General features: G+C 45.8%; 1 protein-coding gene across 3 annotated transcripts in view; it reads left to right on the top strand.

Moving 5' to 3' along the window:
- Gcat (Glycine C-acetyltransferase) overlaps positions 1–21231 on the top strand; it is a 175055-nt gene that overhangs the window by 147836 nt on the left and 5988 nt on the right. For 2 of the 3 annotated variants that reach the window (XM_050186605.3, XM_055075761.2), the window contains exons 7-10: positions 1001–1083; positions 5799–6010; positions 8222–8297; positions 17368–17415. In XM_050186605.3, the coding sequence (XP_050042562.2) occupies positions 1001–1083; positions 5799–6010; positions 8222–8297; positions 17368–17415 (419 nt within the window). The remainder of the gene's footprint in view (positions 1–1000; positions 1084–5798; positions 6011–8221; positions 8298–17367; positions 17416–21231) is intronic. The other variant, XM_055075762.2, reaches the window with a different exon arrangement.

Raw genomic sequence — 21231 nt, 5'->3', positions numbered from 1 at the left:
GCTAAAATGAAAAGCATGTGTAGCATACCTGATGAACTCAAGCAGGCTAGGTAACTATTTGTCACTACCTCTCTTCAAAGGGGTGCCAATAAATCATCATCATCGTGGGTATGTGCCAATATGTATGTGCCGCTCTTCAATGAAACTCTTTGACGCCAACTTGTATAACTAGGTATGCGAGACTGGGAATGCACTGCTCTACAATGATGAAAAAAGATCTCTTAAATTTCTCAGATGCTGAGTGGAATTGAGCCCACATCACGAGGGTTCCTCAAGGACGGCAGTCTGGCACATTATCAGGCTGTGCCACAAATGCACTGGGTATGGGGCGCTTTCAATGAACGTCATTCACACCAGTGCTATAGTGAGCTGTGCCATGAATGCACTGGGTATGTGCCGCTCTTCAATGAACCTTTCACCAAGTTGGGCCATTGTGTATGTGCCACTTAGTGTGTGCCAAACAAGGGAACAGTTCTCAGCATTTGCAGGTTCCAATTCGACATGCTTCACGTTTTGGAGATCATGTGCAGACTTCCTGGCAGTGTCATTAGACGGCGCCGCGAGTCCAGAAGTGCGAGAGAGGAGCCCGGTTGCCACCTGATGCGTTTCTCAGCATTTGCGTGCAGCTGCATGGCATGCATTTCAAATGCCACCTCAGGCCTGTCGGTGGCAGCACTAGATGGGGAGTTTCGTTGCAGTAGACGCCTCATACATAACTCATTTCAGTAGTGGCAATACGCTGTGTCGATATATTGGTTCAATGCTTACACATTGCCGTCGGCAGTCATCTAGAGGTGGGCCCTGCTGATATTTTTTTAGTGCTAGGTAACCATGTCTCAAGTCAGGAACGTTATAAATAAAGGAAGCTTACTGACAGAGAACACAGAAACCAAGCAGGTAGTATGTTCCTGCTTGTTAATATAATTTTTCTTTAACCTTATTGCACACCGTCTGACTGGCAAGCTTTCCTTTACCATGATATGGACCACATTTATTGTAGGGGCACCGAGGAGTACTTTGGTATCTCTGGCCGTGTGGACATCATCAACTCCACCCTGGGCAAGGCACTAGGAGGTGCTGCAGGTAAGAGGCTTGTGCTCTTTTTTACTTGCTGTGGGTATCGCAAACGTGCTGACTTATCAGGGCTCTGTATCTCTTGGTGGCATGACATGTCAGGCAGAATGTTTCAGAGCATGGCATGGCAGCAAGAGAAGGGTGAAGGGGATACATTTGAGCAAGGTGTCCCATTGCAGCCACTGGTACATGTCAAAATGAGGATTAGGCTGCTGAAACTTGGAAATGAAGCTCCTCATGGCGAAAAGCACAAGCAACGCTGGATGTTGCTGCCTGTGCCTTATAGTTTGGCAGTCTCTTCTGCCTTCACAATATCTTGCACAATTTTCTTTTTCATATATTGGTATGCAGCTCTAATATTGGTACTGTACTAAGGACTTAGATGTCCCAATTCTGTGTGAATCACAGTATGGTAATAGTTTCTCTTTTATGAAGGTACTGACTGTGCTGCCCATTCAGTTCACAGTCGTGGTATGGTAATAGTTTCTCTTCTACAAAAGCACTGACTGTGCTGCCCATTTGGTTCAGATGGCAAAAACTTATGCCGAGCTGATGAGCCCACTAGTTCACATTAAACACACTAGAGCACTTTGTTTCTGAGCCATTGGTGCTGATTTCGCCAAACCTCTGGCAGAACCCTCCTCACTATGACTGTTGACGTCAATGTGATCAGCATTGAAGCGATGTAGCAACACACCTCACTACCAAAATTCTTCACTTCAATGAAGTCCGACTTCAATTTTCTATTGCTGGCATCTTTACTTCTGTGTAGTTCAATGCTCCTTGCTCAATGCACACTTTGGTCCAATTCTCTTCACTTTTTGCTCCACGTGCAGCTGCTTTTGATGCCGGATTTTTCTAGCTGACTTCTTCAATTTTCCATTGCCGAATTCTTTGCCTCTTGCCCTACTTGTCTATCTGGGCACCTACACAGTGGCATGTACCCATTCCAGAGGATTGGCCAAGAATGTTAACATGCCTTGTGTCCCATACGTGTGGTCGAAGTTGTCTATTTTGTATACATACCCAGTGGCATGTGCCCATTCTGGAGGATTGGCCAAGAATGTTAACATCTCTTGTGTCACATACCTGTGATCCAAGTTGTCTATTTTGTATAAATACCCAGTGGCACTTATCCAGTGGCATATATCCATTCTGGAAGATTGACCACGTATGTTAACATGCCTTGTATCACATACATGTGGTCCAAGTTGTCTATCTTGTATGCATACCTAGTGGCCCCCTACCCAGTGGCATGTACCCATTCTGCAGGATTGGCCAAGAATCTTAACAGGCCTTGTGTCACATGCCTGTGGTCCAAGTTGTCTATTTTGTATGCATACCTAGTTGCACCTACCCAGTGACATGTATCCATTCTGGAGGATTGGCCAAGAATGTTAACATGCCTTGTGTCACATACCTGTGGTCCAAGTCATCTATTTTGTATACATACCCAGTGGCATGTACCCATTCTGGAGAAGTGGCCAAGAATGCTAACATTCCTTGTGTCACATACCTGTGGTCCAAATTGTCTATTTTGTATACATACTCAGTGGCATCTTGTGTTTGTATCTTGTGCTTGTATCTTGTGTTTAAACGAGAAGAAAAGGAGGAGGAGACAAACGAGAGGAAAAACAGGGAGGTTAGCCAGTGTAATTACCGGCTGGCTACCCTGTGCTGGGGAAAGGGGTAAAGGGAATAAAAGGAGAAAGAAGAAGAGGAAAAAAAAAGGAAACCAGAAAATTCAAACAGTAACGCGAAACTACGCGCTACAACATTCAAAGGCGGTCGCACAATTTGCATGTCCTTAAAAACTTAAGCAAAGCCCTTAAGGCCTTGAGTGCCGAAGCCCGTCTGGACCAATGTCCTAGAGCTTTTTCCTCTGTAAAGGGGCGATTGTCCAGTTTTTCAAAGAGTGGTCACGAGCACTTTTCTTGGCACTTTGTAACGGGGACAGTCACAAAGGAGGTGCTCAATCCTCTCATCGCAGCCGCAGGTGTCACAAGCAGGGCTGTCGGCCATTCCAATGGGGAATGAGTAGGAGTGCATGAATGCCACGCCGAGTCACAGGAAAAGGAGAAAATAGATGCGATCATTAGGAAGAGCATTAAGAGTGCCCTAGGGCTCCCAGAATCGACCTCGACAGACCTCCTCCTCAAAATGGGGGTTCACCACGCGCTAGTTGAACTCACTGAGGCAGTACGAGTGTCTCAGTTGGAAAGATTAGTCCAGTCTAAAACAGGGAGAAAAATCATGGAATGGGTAGGAATCCAATGTGACAGGGGTGCCCCGACTGACAAGAAAGACATTCCGTTGGATGTGTGTAAACGCTTCCGAATCGCCCCCCTACCTAAAAATATGCATCCTATCTACAACAAAGAGAGGAGAGCTCACAGGGCTAAGGCTCTAGCAAATAAACTTAAAAACACACCGGCGCATAACGTAGCGTACGTGGACGCCGCTTGTGGCAGAGACTGGGCTGCGGTATCGACGGTGGTTGATGGGGACGGGTGCATTAAGATAGCGTGCTCCACGTGCACGAGGGACGCCTGTACAGTTGAGGAGGTTGCAGTAGCGCTTGCTTGTGCGGGTACAAAAGCGGGAGTAATTTTATGCGATAACAAATTAGCTATCCGAAATTTTAACAAAGGGAGAATCTCGGAAGAAGCCCTCCACATTCTACTCAAAAACCCTCCCAGGAGGGACATAACTTTATTTGGGTACCGGCCCATTAAGAAGTCCCAGGCAACGAAGTCGCTCACGAACTCGCCCGAGCACTCTACCACGGGCAACTCTAGAGCAGCCAGTTCCAGGGATAAAAGATAGCATGATCACGTACAGGGAAATTGACAAAGCCAAAAGAAGAATCTTTCTGCCTTCGCATCGGTCTCTCTCTCTGGAGGACGCTCGGATTTGGCGACGACTCCAGGGAAACAATTATACATCACCACATTGGATCTACTTAACACAGATGAGGCACTATAACGATGCCCTCTGCAAAATTTGTAAGCAAAAAGGTATGCTAGACCATACAATATGGGAGTGTGCTGGCTCCCCAGGGGCCAAGGAAAACATTGACAGTAGAAAAGCCTGGGAGGCCTTGCTCCAGAGCGAGGCTGAAAATGACCAACGTCGAGCAATCCGCCTGGCCGTTGAGGCCGTGAAGACTCACCGTCCTCAACGCGCGGGGACTGCTTCGTCCTGCCCCCCTACTTAAGTGTAGATTAAGAGGTGGGCACCCCAGCTCGGTGGAATGAAGTTTTCATTCAATCGATCAATGGCCAAGAATCTTAACATTCCTTGTGTCACATACCTGTGGTCCATGTTGTCTGTTTTGTATACATAGCCAGTGGCACCTACCCAGTGGCATGTATCCATTCTGGAAGATTGGCTAAGAATGTTAACATGCCTTGCATCACATACCTGTGACCTAAGTTGTCTATTTTGCATACATACCCAGTGGCACGCACCCATTCTTGAGGATTGGCCAAGAATGTTAACATGCCTTGTGTCACATACCTGTGGTCCAAGTTGTCTATATTGTAGACATACTCAGTGGCACCTACCCAGTAGCATCTGCCCATTCTGGAGGATTGACCAAGAATGTTAACATGCCTTGTGCCACATAGCTGTGGTCCATGTCTATTTTGTATGCATACCCAGTGGCCCCTACCCAGTGGCATGTACCCATTCTGCAGGATTGGCCAAGAATCTTAACAGGCCTTGTGTCGCATACCTGTGGTCCAAGTTGTCTATTTTGTATGCGTACCTAGTTGCACCTACCCAGTGACATGTATCCATTCTGAAAGATTGGCCTAGAATGTTAACATGCCTTGTGTCACATGTGGTCCAAGTTGTCTATTTTGCATACATACCCAGTGGCACCTACCCAGTGACATGTATCCATTCTGAAGGATTGGCCTAAAATGTTACCATGCCTTGTGTCACATACATGTGGTCCAAGTTGTCTATTTTGCTTACATACCCAGTGGCACCTACCCAGTGCCACGTACTCATACTGGAGGATTGACCAAGAATGTTAACATTTCTTGTGTCACATAACTGTGGTCCAAGTTGTCTATTTTGTATACATACCTAGTCGCACCTACCCAGTGACCCAATTTGTCCATTTACAAATTGTGTGTTCGGGCACACCCAGTGGCCCCACCCAGTTGGTGTGAAAGAGGTTAGAAACGGACATCTTACTGGAAAACGTGTGAAGTTCCCAAAGAATGCTAATTGCATTAAAAGCTGAAATCGCTGCTTGGTGTGAATGCATGTGCGCTGATATATCTTCATGTTTCCTCACTGACATGAAAGGCAAGCCACATCTTATGATGGCCTGTTCTATACTTGGTATTGCAGATGTGGTGACTTGTGCACATGACTGTATGCAGCCATGCGAGTTGTTCGTAGTGTTCCGGGATCATATGAAACTGTGCGGACTTATTTTCTGCAATAGATGTGATGACATGATGACCATATGCTGATGTTCTTGTACAACTCGACATGGCATCAGGACCTGGCTTTCTGTCACTTGATTGTCCCATTGTTGCGAAACTGTGAAATTGTCACGTGGCAATTGGGACAGCCGGCTAAAGAAGGCATAGCAACTTGCATTTTTGGTGGCGCCACATTTTGCCAAAAGGTCTCATGGCCTTGTGAGAGCCTAAATGTTGTGTAATCCCTGCCCTGCTCCAATGGTGGGCATTTCTTGTCACCAGGGGGCTACACCACATGTCGTCGGGAACTGGTGGACCTTCTGCGGCAGCGCTCACGGCCCTACCTCTTCTCCAACTCCCTGCCCCCACCCGTGGTGGCATGTGCCTCAAAGGTGTTGGACATCCTGATGGCCAGTCCTGAGCTGGCACAGAAGGTGGCTGGACTGACACAGCGCTTCCGTTCACGCATGACTGCTGCTGGCTTCCAGATCTCTGTGAGCATCTTTTTTTCTTGCCCCAAGCAAAGGCACACGCTTGTAAAGCTGAAAGGGGGCTTATGTGGTATGGTGTACCTTATGTTCCAGTGGCTAAGGTGTTACTGGAACAAACAAGACAGATAGCAAATACACTGGTATCCTTCCCGTGAGGCTTCTTTGTTAAAACGTTTTTGCTCGCCTGCAATCATCATTATTCATCAATTAAAGTACTATCTAAAGTCTAGTTTTTTCACAGCTTTTGAGAACATTTTGTGATGGCCTGCAAAGGAGCAGAGTGAAAAAGTGGTTGCTAAACAAAGGCGTCTAATTGTGGATTTAATAACATAAAACAAAATCTAGGATTTATTAAACCCAATGTTTTGGGACTCATTTGACTCCTTCCTTAAGGTCTGGCCACATCCATCTGTTAGGCTTTTATTTTATTGTAAGTTTTTTTATTCTTGATGTAATAAGCCATACTTTGCCCTACCTAGAGTCATGTTTGGTGTAATCTCTACATACAGAAATGCACATAGACAGTTATCAAATGTGACACTTGCAGTAGTGGCAACAAACTTCTTGAAGCACAAGGACTAGCTCAGGCTTCATGGTGTTCGTCCAGTTCGACCAGCTGTTCGAATTATGTGGCGAGTCGAATGAAACAAGAAAAAAAAAAAACGCCAGGACACGTTAACGTAACAGTATTTGCTTTTAATGCTAGCTTCGCCGCAATGCAGTCGTGTTATGCGGTGAAGCATACCATGCAGTAAAGGGTGTCACTGTTGCGAAACACAGCACGTGTTCCTTAAAGGGACACTAAAGTGAAAAATAATTTCTTCTGCATCAGTAAATTACCGTTCTACAACACCAAAAACACCACTCTTACAACGATAAGACGTTTGGTAAGCCAGAAAAAGCGCAAAAACGAAATACGGGTGGCGACGCCTACTTGAGTTCCCGCAACTGGGGGCTATGACGTCTTGGATTTTGATGGCATCTTCTAGGGCCTACTAAGTATATATAGCGGTACAGATCGACCACATTGTGTTTTAAAGGAACCAAATATTAAACATGGCAAGTTTCGGGAACCTTTATTCAGCCAACACGGCCCAAATGCGATAACATACTTTGGAATCGCTGACGTCACACTGACGTACCGGCGCTGGGGTTTTGGCGCGAAATTCAAATACTGATACTTGGACCTTCATTTTCTCATCTAATAATCAAACTATTTCTTTTAAATGACTGCCTGCAGGGTTCTCAAACAATGCTCCATTAGTCTAAACTGATTTATTGTTTCGCTTTAGTGTCCCTTTAACTTACCCGTGCACATGTGCCATCTCCGGTCACAGTCAGAACACTCAGACGCCTAATAAGCTCACTGGCAGGCCTTCAGAGTCTCACTGGCAGGCCTTCAGGCAGGCCTTCAGAGTTCAGAAAGCCTTTGACTTTCAGTTTTTTTTTCGTCTTACCACCTTCCTTTCCGCTAGCTTTTCCAAAACGCGGATAGTTTTTCTCCACTTCTTGGTGCACGGCGCGTGCGCACACGTACTAGGACCTGTTAACAGTCTCATGTACAAGACCTGTGTGGCGGGTGAAATGATCGAGGGCTGAAACCACCACAGCAACATCAGGAACAGCTCTGAATGGCTGCCAGTATGTTCTCATTATGACCGGAGATAGCGCGTGTGTGCCTGTATAATTAATGAACGCGTATTATGTACCATGACAGGGGCCCCTTTCCATTCTTTGTATGCTTCATTGCTATAAATTGCATGTTCTTCATTTCACAACACGGCTGTATTGCGGCGAAGCTGACCAGAAAAGTTCGCATTATCTGGTGAAAGTTAATTTTGAGATCGAAGTAACAGAACTTTGCGTCTATAAAAAATGTGTGGATGCTGGTCAGAATCTTTTACAGGGATCAAATTTACCGAAAAGTCGTGTTAATCAGAATAAGGTTAACAAAAGTTTACTGTATAAGGAAAATGGGTAATGAAAGCACCTGGTTGGCAATGGCTGTGGGGAAACCATAGAAGTTTTCCCTCTTGCTGCTGTCATCGTGTTTTTGCCTCTTAGCACAATAATGTATTCTGGACATGAAAGAGAAGGAGGTTTTATGCCAGTTTGTTATTGATTAACAGCTCCCATGATCACTGATTCCATCACAGTCACTGCCTGCCTTAACCAGGGCAGCACCAGCTTTTGTGCTTCTTTTGTTCTTGTTAGGGTGACGACCACCCCATCTGCCCTGTGATGCTTGGAGATGCACGTGTGGCTGCTGATTTCGCTGATGGCATGCTGGGTGAGTTTGGATGGAAAATTCCTTCATGCGTGCATGATGCGATTTTGATTATGCCTCAAAAGAGGTGCTAAGCGATGGTGCCAGAATAAAAAAAAAAATGAGTTTGCCTTTTATTTTTGTCTGCTTTGTGGCAATGCAAGTAGTGCTCTGCTTACATTGAGTGATAATCGCACCTAATATAAAACTAACCATCTACAATTTCCTCAGCCCCTTAAAATCACTGCAGAAGTAGGTGTAAACTGTCTGATTTGTGAATGTAAATTTTTACACTGATTCTAGCATATATATATTTTTTAATGGTAAGTGAAGGCTTAAGCAAAAAGTCATCTACCTGACAAGCTTAAAACTGGTCAAAATTTATTCTCGACAGGACTGAAGAGCTAAGTGGTCAACATTGTAGCAAAACATGTGATCATGGGTGGTTTCGTTGCCTGCTTGAACATTGTTCCTTCCCTTCTTGGGCATGTATCTCCCGTAAAAGTACAGAAAGGGGCTGTGTCAATAAGGCCTTGTACATTTACCAGGAAAATGACCCAAAATCTAAGCAAGACAGCTGCTTTATTTGACATACACTGAGCATCCAGTAGGTAAGTTTCATTTAACTTTAAAGGAGGTACATAAATAAGCAAAGAAGTGTTTATATTAAATAGAGTAATGCATAAGCTACTTTTTCAAATGTGGAACAATTAGGATGAAATGTTGGACCTAGTATCACTTTAATAAATGACATGGCAGTCAACGACTTATGCATACAACACTTCGGTACATGTTAAGGTGGCACACTTTAAAGAATTACTCAAACACATGGAACTACAGTTCTGAGTTCAAAACAGCCGGGCGCACTTAGGCATCTGTAACTGTCCTACTTGCCTCGAGGGCTGTCACAATTGCCATAACGGACACGTTGGTCGTTCCAATGTCTGTAGGCCTCCTCTTAAAGTTGCTCAGACGTTGTTTTGTGTCTGTGACCGTTGGAACTGCACTGTTACCCAACTGAGGCGAGACAGTGGGCCGCAGCTGTGAACTGACTAGTGGCTTGCGAGCCACCCTGGCAGCGAACTTAGTAGGCTGGTAGCACATCGGACTAACCAACTAATGCATAAATGTAAGGCGAAGGAAACACCTGGCCAGCTTGAGGGGAAGACCCTAAATGCATTTGGCAATGCACTGTGCACAATGTTCATTTAGCCTGTGTAAGCCATTGTTTGACCAAACCAGTATTTTGTATGTTAATCCTAATCCAACAACTGTGGCTGAAAGCAGGATAGTACCACTACCTGAACCAGAGCATCACTGACAAAATGTTGCCTTGCTAGAAACCACTTCAGTTTTTTGGAAAATTTGGGTGGTGCTGGTTGTTCAAACAGGAGGTGCGAAAATTGGTTTTAGCACAGCACCTCTGGAGCAGTTTCCTTTGCATGGTGCTAAATGGGAGAAGGCTGCATTCTCACTTTGAATGTGAAGTTTGTGACATCACCAAGTTCTGCGTGCAGCTGATGTAGGCAGATATTCTACGACAGTACTAGTGAGACTTCTGTGATGTGTGGTGCGCGATGTCGTGCGGTGATCGGGACGGTCAAGAGCAGACGACAAGGAGTGCGCGCGCCGAGGCGGATTCCGTGCTGAAAATTTGTGATGACCCTAATATGGGGGCAAAGGTTCGTGCACTCAAAAGGTTCTGACGGTTCTCTTAGGCGGAGCCTCCGAGAACCCAATTGAGGACAAAGCCGTTCTTTTCTACCACACACACAAACATTTAATTGAACAAAAAAAAGGCTTAAAAGAAATAGAAGAAAATAGAAAACATAAAAGAAACACTCAAATAGACATCATCGCAGAAAGAAACACACTTGGGGCTAGTATGGAGCTAACTAGTGCGCGAGTCCGGGCTTGCCACGACGGCAGGGACACACAACAGTCTCGACGCGGCGACGCAGCGACAAGCTGACGAAAAGAGTGGCGCCGGTCTCACCAAAGGTCGTGGTGTAAGTTGGTCGACCGGGCGACCGGAGCTGGCCAGCTCTGTCTCGGAGAAGTAAAGCAGGCGGCTTAGTGGCACGAGCAGACGGCGGCGGCGTTCTGGCTGGGCAGCTGGGTGTAGAGCTCGGGCCCGTAGCCCGACTGCTCTGGTCCTGCCCACGGGCACAGAAGCTCGAACGCCGGCCTCGGGCAGCAGGCGGCACGACAGACGGGGGCGGCGTTCTGGCCGGGCAGCTGGCGTAGAACTCGGGCCTGTAGCTCGACTGTTCTCATCGTACCCACGAGCACAGAAGCTCACTGGCCTTGAGGAGCTGGCGGCACGCTCGGGTAGACTAGCGACACCAGGAGGAGGTCAACCACCGGAGCGGGCGTTGAAGATGGGCCGTCGGGTTGCGGACTTGAGCTACCAGGACTTCACCCGACCGGGGCCTCCTGCCAACCTGTTCCTGTGCGTCGCCCGTCTACCCGAGCATGCCGCCAGCTCCTCAAGGCCGGTGAGCTTCTGTGCTCGTGGGTACGACGAGAACAGTCGGGCTACCGGCCCGAGTTCTATGCCAGCTGCCCGGCCAGAACGCCGCCGCCGCCTGCTCTTGACCGTCCCGGTCACCGCACCACGTCGCGCACCACACATCACAACTTCAAACTGATGCCTTCAGACTAACGCCATGTTCCTGTATCTTGCAAAAGCATTTGACACAGTTACTCATATGCACTTGCTTCTAAAATTGTCTTAATTAAACTTACACCTTGACATAATAAAGTAGATGGCAGCATTCTTGACCAACCATTCTCAATTTCTGTTCGTTAATTACTATTATTCTAACAGACTGCCCATAACATCCGGCATCTGACAGGGGTCTGTCCTAGGACCGATTATTTCTTTAATTTGTATTAACGATCTACCAATCTATTGTGTCTCACATGCTTGCAGATGATTGTGTTATCTACCACAAAGTTACGAATACATTTGACCACACATCCATCCAGAATGACCTTAACAAAGTACAAGAATGGTGCAATGGCACAACTTGTGTCCCTGTCTCGCTGCCGTAAATTTCTCATCTACCTATTCAATTGCTAATGTTCTAATAGAATCAGTTCCGTCATTCAAATATCTCAGTATAACTGTCTTGTGGTCTGTCCTGGTGCTTGCACACTACTAACATCATTTCAGCTGTAATAACTCATTGTGATTTCTTAAGCAACATTTACGTCAGACTCTGCAGCATGTAAGAGCTTTGGCCTACAAATCATTTGTAAGACCTAACTTGAGTATGAAGTCGAGAGTATGACGGAGGCCCATCTGGTCAAGATGATGCATATTTAAAAGGAAGAAGTCTGGACACCGACCAAAATGGTTTAAAATAGTTATTTACATTTCGGCTCCCCCACGGGAGCCTTGTTCACAATGAAAGAATTGGCAGAGCTGGCGCCCCTTTTTATGTGTGTCTCAAAACATGACTAAGGCACCTGGCATACATGGGTGGCAGATTGCCTTCGTTGCGATTAAGAGTGTGTGCCGTGGTTTGGATGATTAGGGACTCAAGATAAAGATGCGAAGAATGATTTCGTTCCTTGGCAACCACGCGAGACTTCTCCCAGTTAATCGTATGTGATGTAGTTGCGCAGTGTTCGGCCAAGGCATTCGATGCTACGTGTCGGTTCTAGATGTCATTCCTGTGCTGTTTAAGTCTTGTTTTGAAGTTGCCGGTTTCACCGATGTAGACATACCAACAGTCCGCACGCAGAACGACATACACCGCACCTGGGAACTTGTCCTTTTCCAAAGGGTCTTTCGCATGCACGAGCTCATGTCTAAGTTTTCGGGAGGGCACGTGTGCAGCATGTACGTCATATGGCTGCAGGACACGTGCAAGAGTCTCGCTTATGTCAGGGACGTACGGAATCGGGAGTCTGTCTTTTGGAAGGGTACTGTGCGAGCCAGCTGGCACCCTACTGAATCAATGAAGTACTCGGGGTATCCACAAGCCGTCAATTCCCGCCACACAAGTGCATTGTCCGCCATGTGGTCTTCCGCTGTTATGCACATGTTTTTTCGCCCGACGAAGAAGAGAGCCGACAACAGACCTCTTTTGCGAAGCAGGGTGCACCTATGTGTAGTTTAGGTAGCGACCAGTGTGAGTGTGCTTCCTAAACACCTTGAATAACAGGTTTGGCCTTTCTCGCTGCGCAAGGGTGTCCAAGAATGGCAGTTAGCCTTCCAATATCACTTCAACGGTGAACTTGATTGCTGCTTGCATACTGTTTAGGTGAGCTGTGAAAAGGTCAAGGTTGACGACTGTTTCAGTATTTTGCAAAGAAAAAACCTTGACCTTTTCACGGCTCACCTAAACAATATGCAAACAGCAATCAAGTTCACCGTTGAAGTAGAATCTGAAGGCCAACTGCCGTTCTTGGACACCCTTGTGCAGCGAGAAAGGCCAAAGCTGTTATTCAAGGTGTTTAGGAAGCACACTCACACTGGTCGCAACCTAAACTTGCTGCTCGAATACAAACTGATGTTTGAAAAGTGGCGGTCCGAGCACGTGCACTTGCAACTTGAAGCGGATGACCGGTGCAATGAGATATGTACGATTTATGGTGGGTGATTAAGGGACTCATAAAAAAATAAACGGAAGAGTGAGAGGGTGGCAACCTGTCGACGGAAAGAAAGCATCGTCAAGCCAGATTCTCCTTTCAACAAAGAAATGCTGATATTGAATGAATATGAAGAGTGAATAAATCTAGTAACACGATTCTGTACTGACTAGAGTGCATTTATGGTATAAGTTTGATGTGGGTTCTACATAGAAGATACATACTCAAGTTTACTTAACAGGAACAGGTCTGGACACGGTCTTCCACTTGCAATTCACAGCCGTCACAAGCCCATCTGCCTTTGCCAAAGCTATTGCTACCCATATTTCAAAATGAACACTTGTTTCTAATATTTATTTTATTATCTACTCCTTGCGTAATACCCCTGCAATGGTGCTTTGAAGGAAATAAAGTGAAGCGAAGTAAGTGGACCAGACGCAGTGACTCATGACACAGCCAGACAATGGTGCAGGCATTTCACAGCAGGGCCAATGAAATGTGCGCAATGAAGACCGTGCTTGTTAAGGCAGAGCTAATGGAAAGTGTGCAGAAAACAATAGAATACATTTGACGCTTCAGAACTTGGGAACTTCTTTCCGTGTTTCTGAATATCAGCCTCTTCCTACTGCACGAGATGATCACAGTTATGGGTGGGTAACATTTGGTCAGTGATGCTGGCTGATAGAGATGATATCCTGGTTTCAGCCAGTGGCAGCAGATAAACATGACACTGGCTTACAAAACTCGCTGTTCTGACTGGTACAGTGCGAAGCAGGACAAGGGACACCAACGACAACAATCGCTTACTGCCAAATTAAATTTTATTTTGTGATACATGGTACAAATTCTTAAAAGGGTTAGTTCACAGCTGGAATAATAGTCTATGCATCATTTTGTGATCTAGCTACAATAGAAATACTGCCTTTCTTTTCTGATGTTCATACTTCATTTAAAGTTTGTTGCAACTTGCTTTCTGGATGCCCCAGTGTGTTGATCATTTTGATGATTGAGACCACAGCAATAGCAAGAAACGTGCTTTTTCTACACCTTTATGATTGGCAAGGAAGTGCAGCTTGCTCCGGGACAGTCAAGCAAGTTGATAATGCTGCACGCCTGTGTACAGAAAGGTATTCAGCTGCTCTTTCCTGTGTACTTCACGGCTTCAAGGATAGAGCACATGTTTCTAAAAACCCTAACAGAATGGCCAAAAGTGTCAGTGAGTCGAATTCACTCTCACCAAACAGATCAGGAATGGTGGTAGTGAGCCCCACTGTCTTTGAGGAATGCATGGCCTGGAGCACAAGCGTGCAACCACATATGCCCACGGGACTCGCATTAATTCATATATGGTTGAACACCTCTACAACGGAGTGATCCGTATAATGAATGATTGCAGAGGCCCCAAGCACTTCATTATAGATGCGTTCATTATAAAGTCGTGTAGTATCCACACGACTGCAATACATACAACCTTGAAGGCTGAGCAATTTTGTAATGAGAGCATTTCTGCACTTCACACGTACATATTTGAAGTTAAATAGAAGTTTGCCACAAGCTGTAGTTTTCTCTTGAAAGAGAACTGACAGCATTTTTGGTTCGCTTTTACTGCTTTATTATATACACTTGACCCAGTAATTATGCTCTAAAGCCTCAATTCTCAGAGTGAAACAAATAATTATTTGTTTTACCTGTTAATCGCGGCCAGTTCAAAATGCATGCCAAGCGCAGCGTAGCTTCAGGCATGAAGAAGGAAACTCATTACGTCATCGAAACATATTGTGGCGGTCTTCCGAACACCACTACCGTTATATGCACACACTTTGGCTTTGCTGCCGAAAGCCGAGTCCACTCAGCGCTCGACAGGACAAGATGGGAGAGCGAGTCTCCCTGCATTTTCAAGAGAAGCGCACAATTAAAGAGCCAATTTAGCAGCTTTTGGCAACACAGTCATTGCATGGCCTTCATCCATTGCAGTAGGATGACTGGGTTGTTTGTGATACACTGTAGTCCACTTATAACGGTACCACATATTACAATATATCGGTCATAAAGATGAGTCGACTTCAGAGTATCAATTTGACCTCAGAGTATCAATTTGTGCATTAGGGCTTCAGAAAGAAACCCGTACACAGGGTGTCCCACATAATTTGAGCCAAGAATTTAAAAATGAAAGGTGCATCGGAAGCGAATTGAACTGAATGCATACTATTCGCAATAGCCTATAGTAACACAGACAATTTTTTGTTTTGCCCATAGCTCACTAATTAGGTTAAATTACCCAACTTTTTATTTATTGGCTGAGGACCCCAAGTATGATACACAGATTTGTAGAGCACCTTCAGAAACCACTGATCGAGTTGTTTTCTTTATGATACGTCTCACGTAGTCCTTTTTGCCGGGTTGCAAAGAAAGCCAGCAAAATATGAAAAAAAAACCACGTGATGGAACATTTGCGTAGTGGTATTGTGCTTTTTCAAGCATGAACATTCACTGAACAAGGTCGGTTGCACCGTGACGGGTGATGAGGAAGCAGCAGGGCGTTCTTTATCTCATCGGCAGCACTCGGCCAGCAGCATGCATTTTCGCCGTCATCCAACGGGAGCTGACCTTGTTCACCGAATGCACGCTTGAGAGCAGCACGATACCACTGTGCAAGCGCTCCATCGCATGTTTTTTTTTCATATATTGTGGGCTTTCCTTGCAGCCCGGAAAAAAAGAAGTATGTGAGATGTATCGTAAAGGAAACAACTTGATCTGTGGTTTCTGAAGGGGCTCTACAAATTTGCGTATCATACTTTGAGTACCCAGCCAATAATTTAAACGTCGGGTAATTAAACTTAATTAGTGAGTTATGTGAAAAACAAAAAATTGTCTGAGTTACTATAGGCTATTGCGAATAGTATATATTCAGTTCAATTCGCTTCCAACGCGCCTTACATCTTTAAATTCTTGGCTCAAGTTATGCGGGACACCTTGTATAACTGTATAACGATATGTTATTCACTGCATATTGGATATAACGATCGAAATTCTGCCTTTTGGGCAGCGTTTTTCATGCAGAATAATCGTGAAATTTGCATTGCTAAGTTGCTCTTAACCGAGACGGGGCGAAAGGTTAGCCTACGTCAGTTCGTATCTGCTGCCACTTCTGCGTAGCGCATCCCGCCAGTGCACTGTTCGCGAAAGCCACGGAGAGCATCGCAAATTGGTGCAGCGTCCCACAAGATGGCAGCAGCTGGTTCGCATCCGCGTAGCCAGTAAGCGTCCAGAGAAAAAAAGGAAAAAGGCGCAAAGACCTGCGCTCCCTTTCTACAATCTACCGCAGTGAGCATGGAAATGCACTTCGGAAGCAGCGGTTGGTGCGCCAACAAAGCGCAAAGCTGTGTCGCTTGGAGCGAAGCTGCAGATTTCGCAAGACTCAAAGTACGAGCTCGCGCAGTTGACGATATCGACGATTCTGAAAACTGCGAGGCCACCAAGATCATGAAGGCTAGAAGCAGTGATCATGCCGATCAATGGACTTTGTGTGCCAGGGCGAAACCCCCCATGCGTGAAACCAACACGGTGGCAGCCGCTGACATTAGCGAACTCTGGTAGCATGTTGCCACTGGCGATAAAATAGGCGGTGCTTCGATGGAGGAGTTTCTGAGTGCAAATAGTGCTGCCGTGTTCGGCGAAGAATCTCCGACGGTGCGATTGTTGTAGCGACACAGACAGCAGCGTGGTGCGACGGAGGCAACGACAGCAGCAGCGATGACGAGATTCACAGTGGCCTGCTTTTGACAACGCAAAGTGCACTGTTGACGATAGAGTCGCTTACCGATTTCATGCACGCTAAATTATAGCCGCCATGGTTATAAATTACAGCAGCTGGACGCAATGCACACCGTGGTTGTGAACCTAAAACTTCTGTGAAAGCAAGTGCAGATTTCTAGTTAAGCGCGCCTAACATTTGACGCGCTGCTTACAGGTATAAATTAATGTATCATTTTTCACAGCCTGCTTTCTACAACAGCAATCTTTTATCGTAAGTGGCAGATTTGGTGTCAGAGCTATCGAGGTATGTGCGGCAGCTTTCTTTTTTTCTTTTTACGGCAGTCCAGATATAGCGATGATCGGTTAAAACGATCGGATATATTGTTCTTGTTGTTGTTTTAAGTGGACTGCACTGTACCGCATGACCATCACCTTCGCATTAGGTGACATAATGAAAGGGGCTGTGCTTGACCCGCATTTTGAATGGATATTTTAAAAGGTGCTGTACTAATTAATTAATTGTGGTGCTCCCAAGGCCTTTGTACTGCAATTATGAAGTTGACAACTACCTAAAATAGAAAAAAGCAGGTAACAAAATTTTTTTGTCAGTACTGTCCTAAGGTAAAATCCTGCTATGCCACTGATTGTATGCACTCGTCTGCACTGTGACACAAATAGTTAATCCAGCTGTTTAATGCAGATAGTAACAGTAGTGCTGACTGCATTGTTTTCGCAGAGCAAGGCGTGTATGTGATTGGCTTCAGTTATCCAGTGGTACCGAAAGGTGCGTGACCCTTCTGTTATTACTGTTGGTTTGTTGCTTGTGTAGGCGGTGCTTCATGATGCTGTAAGAGCTCCTTAATTAGGATTGTGTGGGATCAGAAAATGTGTCTAATTATATCTGAGTGTCTAATCGTTGCAAGAAAACAGTTAAAAAGTTATCTTTATTGAGGAAACAGGTTTCCTACTTGTGCCAGCAATGAAGAGGAAACTGTCAGGACAGTTAGCATGGAACTCCCAAGACAATTAGAGCCTCATGAGTATATTGATGTTCTTCACAACACGACAGCAGCAGAATTGAGACATCTGCATCTCATCCAAAAGTCACTTTCCACAAAGAAAAATATCCTTGTCTACAATTGACTGCCAGTAGAATCTCAGTGATACGGTCACGCCTCACAGGAATTTCGGGGCAATACAAGTTTTCCAGAAATCCCGGCCCAAATTGATTAGCTTACAACCTACTAAATTTCATACGTTGCAAAACGCTTTTTGCATTGTGGCAGATGACGCAAACAACGGAGCCGCTGTGTGGTCCCCTGTGGAGCTGGTGAGAAGGCCTCAACTTGCTCAAACTGGCTTGGCAAAGCATGAGGCGCCGGCTACTGCTAGCATGAAGCACTGACTATTGTCAGGCTGGTAGAGCGGTTGCACTGGTGTGCCGATCGCATTGCTGTTGCCAGGGCGACTGCGTCCCTCCACCTTGACTCCACCCCACGCGTCCCTCGCCCCCCTAAAAAAAAAAGAGCTTTTCTATTGTGAATCTGGGCGTGCATAGACACGCATGCTCTCCGCCCCCCCCATCCCCTCATGAGCTGTCTTTATGGTGGCATTGGCAGCATGGCCAGTGTTCTGGTGTGGCGGTGTGCCTATGTGGTTGGTTTGCACATAAGCAAACTTGGACATAAGCAAAGGTGGCAGCGGTGGCGTAGAGGTAGAACACCCGCCTCGCGTGCAAGAGGTCCGTGGTTCGAATCCCGGTGCCGCGCAATTTTCCACCGGATTAAAAAAAAAAAAAAAATCCGCGTGTTGATAAAATTGCATAAACAGGCCTGGAATGTGGCCTGATGCCGGTGACCAGAACCGGTAACACACTCCCTCACCAGAGCAGGATTGGTCACCCTGGTGCAGTACTTGGCCACAACCTCCTATATGAACACAACAATCAAACCCCGGCCCTCAGTCCCCAGCAGCTGCGAAGCAACTGACCACGGCGGCGGTCAGACCTGCGACGCTGCAGAGGGTGCTAAGAATCCCTGGCTCCGGACAGGCCGCCATTGGAATATGAACCTGGCAACGTTTAACGCAAGAACATTATCTAGTGAGGCGAGTCTAGCAGTGCTATTGGAAGAATTAGAGGGCAGTAAATGGGATATAATAGGGCTCAGTGAAGTTAGGAGGCCAAAAGAAGCATATACAGTGTTAAGGAGCGGGCACGTCCTGTGCTACCGGGGCTTAGCGGAGAGACGAGAACTAGGAGTCGGATTCCTGATTAATAAGAATATAGCTGGTAACATACAGGAATTCTATAGCATTAACGAGAGGGTGGCATGTCTTGTTGTGAAACTTAATAAGAGGTACAAAATGAAGGCTGTACAGGTCTACGCCCCTACATCCAGTCATGATGACCAGGAAGTCGAAAGCTTCTACGAAGACGTGGAATCGGCGATGGGTAGAGTGAAAACAAAATACACTATACTGATGGGCGATTTCAATGCCAAGGTAGGCAAGAAGCATGCTGGAGACAAGGCAGTGGGGGAATATGGCATAGGCACTAGGAATAGCAGGGGGGAGGTATTAGTAGAGTTTGCAGAACAGAATAATATGAGGATAATGAATACCTTCTTCTGCAAGCGGAATAACCGAAAGTGGACATGGAGGAGCCCGAACGGCGAGACTAGAAATGAAATAGATTTCATACTCTGCGCTAACCCTGGCATCATACAAGATGTGGACGTGCTCGGTAAGGTGCGCTGCAGTGACCACAGGATGGTAAGAACTCGAATTAGCCTAGACCTGAGGAGGGAACGGAGGAAACTGCTACATAAGAAGCCGATCAATGAGTTAGCGCTCAGAGGGAAAATAGAGGAATTCCAGATCAAGCTACAGAACAGGTATTCGGCTTTAAGCCACGAAGAGGATCTTAGTGTTGAAGCAATGAACGACAATCTTGTGGGCATCATTAAGGAGTGTGCAATAGAAGTCGGTGGTAACTCCGTTAGACAGGATACCAGTAAGCTATCGCAGGAGACGAAAGATCTGATCAAGAAACGCCAATGTATGAAAGCCTCTAACCCTACAGCTAGAATAGAACTGGCAGAACTTTCGAAGTTAATCAACAAGCGTAAGACAGCTGACATAAGGAAGCATAACATGGATAGAATTGAACAAGCTCTCAGGAACGGAGGAAGCCTAAAAGCAGTGAAGAAGAAACTAGGAATTGGCAAGAATCAGATGTATGCGCTAAGAGACAAAGCCGGCAATATCATTACTAATATGGATGAGATAGTTCAAGTGGCTGAGGAGTTCTATAGAGATTTATACAGTACGAGTGGCACCCACGATGATAATGGAAGAGAGAATAATCTAGAGGAATTCGATATCCCAGAAGTAACGCCGGAAGAAGTAAAGAAAGCCTTGGGAGCTATGCAAAGGGGGAAGGCAGCTGGGGAGGATCAGGTAACAGCAGATTTGCTGAAGGATGGTGGGCAGATTATTCTAGAAAAACTGGCCAGCCTCTATACGCAATGCCTCAAGACCTCGAGCGTACCGGAATCTTGGAAGAACGCTAACATAATCCTAATCCATAAGAAAGGCGACGCCAAAGACTTGAAAAATTATAGACCGATCAGCTTACTGTCCGTTGCCTACAAAGTATTTACTAAGGTAATTGCAAATAGAATCCGGAACACCTTAGACTTCCGTCAACCAAAGGACCAGGCAGGATTCCGTAAAGGCTACTCAACAATAGATCATATTCACACTATCAATCAGGTGATAGAGAAATGTGCGGAATATAACCAACCATTATATATAGCTTTCATTGATTACGAGAAAGCGTTTGATTCAGTCGAAACCTCAGCAGTCATGGAGGCATTGCGGAATCAGGGTGTAGACGAGCCGTATGTAAAAATACTGAAAGATATCTATAGCGGCTCCACAGCCACTGTACTCCTCCATAAAGAAAGCAACAAAATCCCAATAAAGAAAGGCGTCAGGCAGGGAGATACGATCTCTCCAATGCTATTCACAGCGTGTTTACAGGAGGTATTCAGAGACCTGGATTGGGAAGAATTGGGGATAAGAGTAAATGGAGAATACCTTAGTAACTTGCGCTTCGCTGATGATATTGCCTTGCTTAGTAACTCAGGGGACCAACTGCAATGCATGCTCACTGATCTGGAGAGGCAGAGCAGAATGGTGGGACTAAAAATGAATCTGCAGAAAACTAAAGTAATGTTTAACAGTCTCGGAAGGGAACAGCAGTTTACGATAGGTAGCGAGGCACTGGAAGTGGTAAGAGAATACATCTACTTAGGACAGGTAGTGACTGCTGATCCAGATCATGAGAGTGAAATAATCAGAAGAATAAGAATGGGCTGGGGTGCGTTTGGCAGGCATTCGCAGATCATGAACAGCAGGTTGCCATTATCCCTCAAGAGAAAAGTGTATAACAGCTGTGTCTTACCAGTACTCACGTACGGGGCAGAAACCTGGAGGCTTACGAAAAGGGTTCTACTTAAATTGAGGACGACGCAACGAGCTATGGAAAGAAAAATGATAGGTGTAACGTTAAGGGATAAGAAAAGAGCAGATTGGG

Source organism: Dermacentor andersoni, chromosome 2 (genome assembly GCF_023375885.2).
Source record: "Dermacentor andersoni chromosome 2, qqDerAnde1_hic_scaffold, whole genome shotgun sequence".
Taxonomy (NCBI): domain Eukaryota; kingdom Metazoa; phylum Arthropoda; class Arachnida; order Ixodida; family Ixodidae; genus Dermacentor; species Dermacentor andersoni.
The sequence above is the reverse complement of the archived record's forward strand: the minus strand, read 5'-3'. Positions and strand labels throughout refer to the sequence as shown.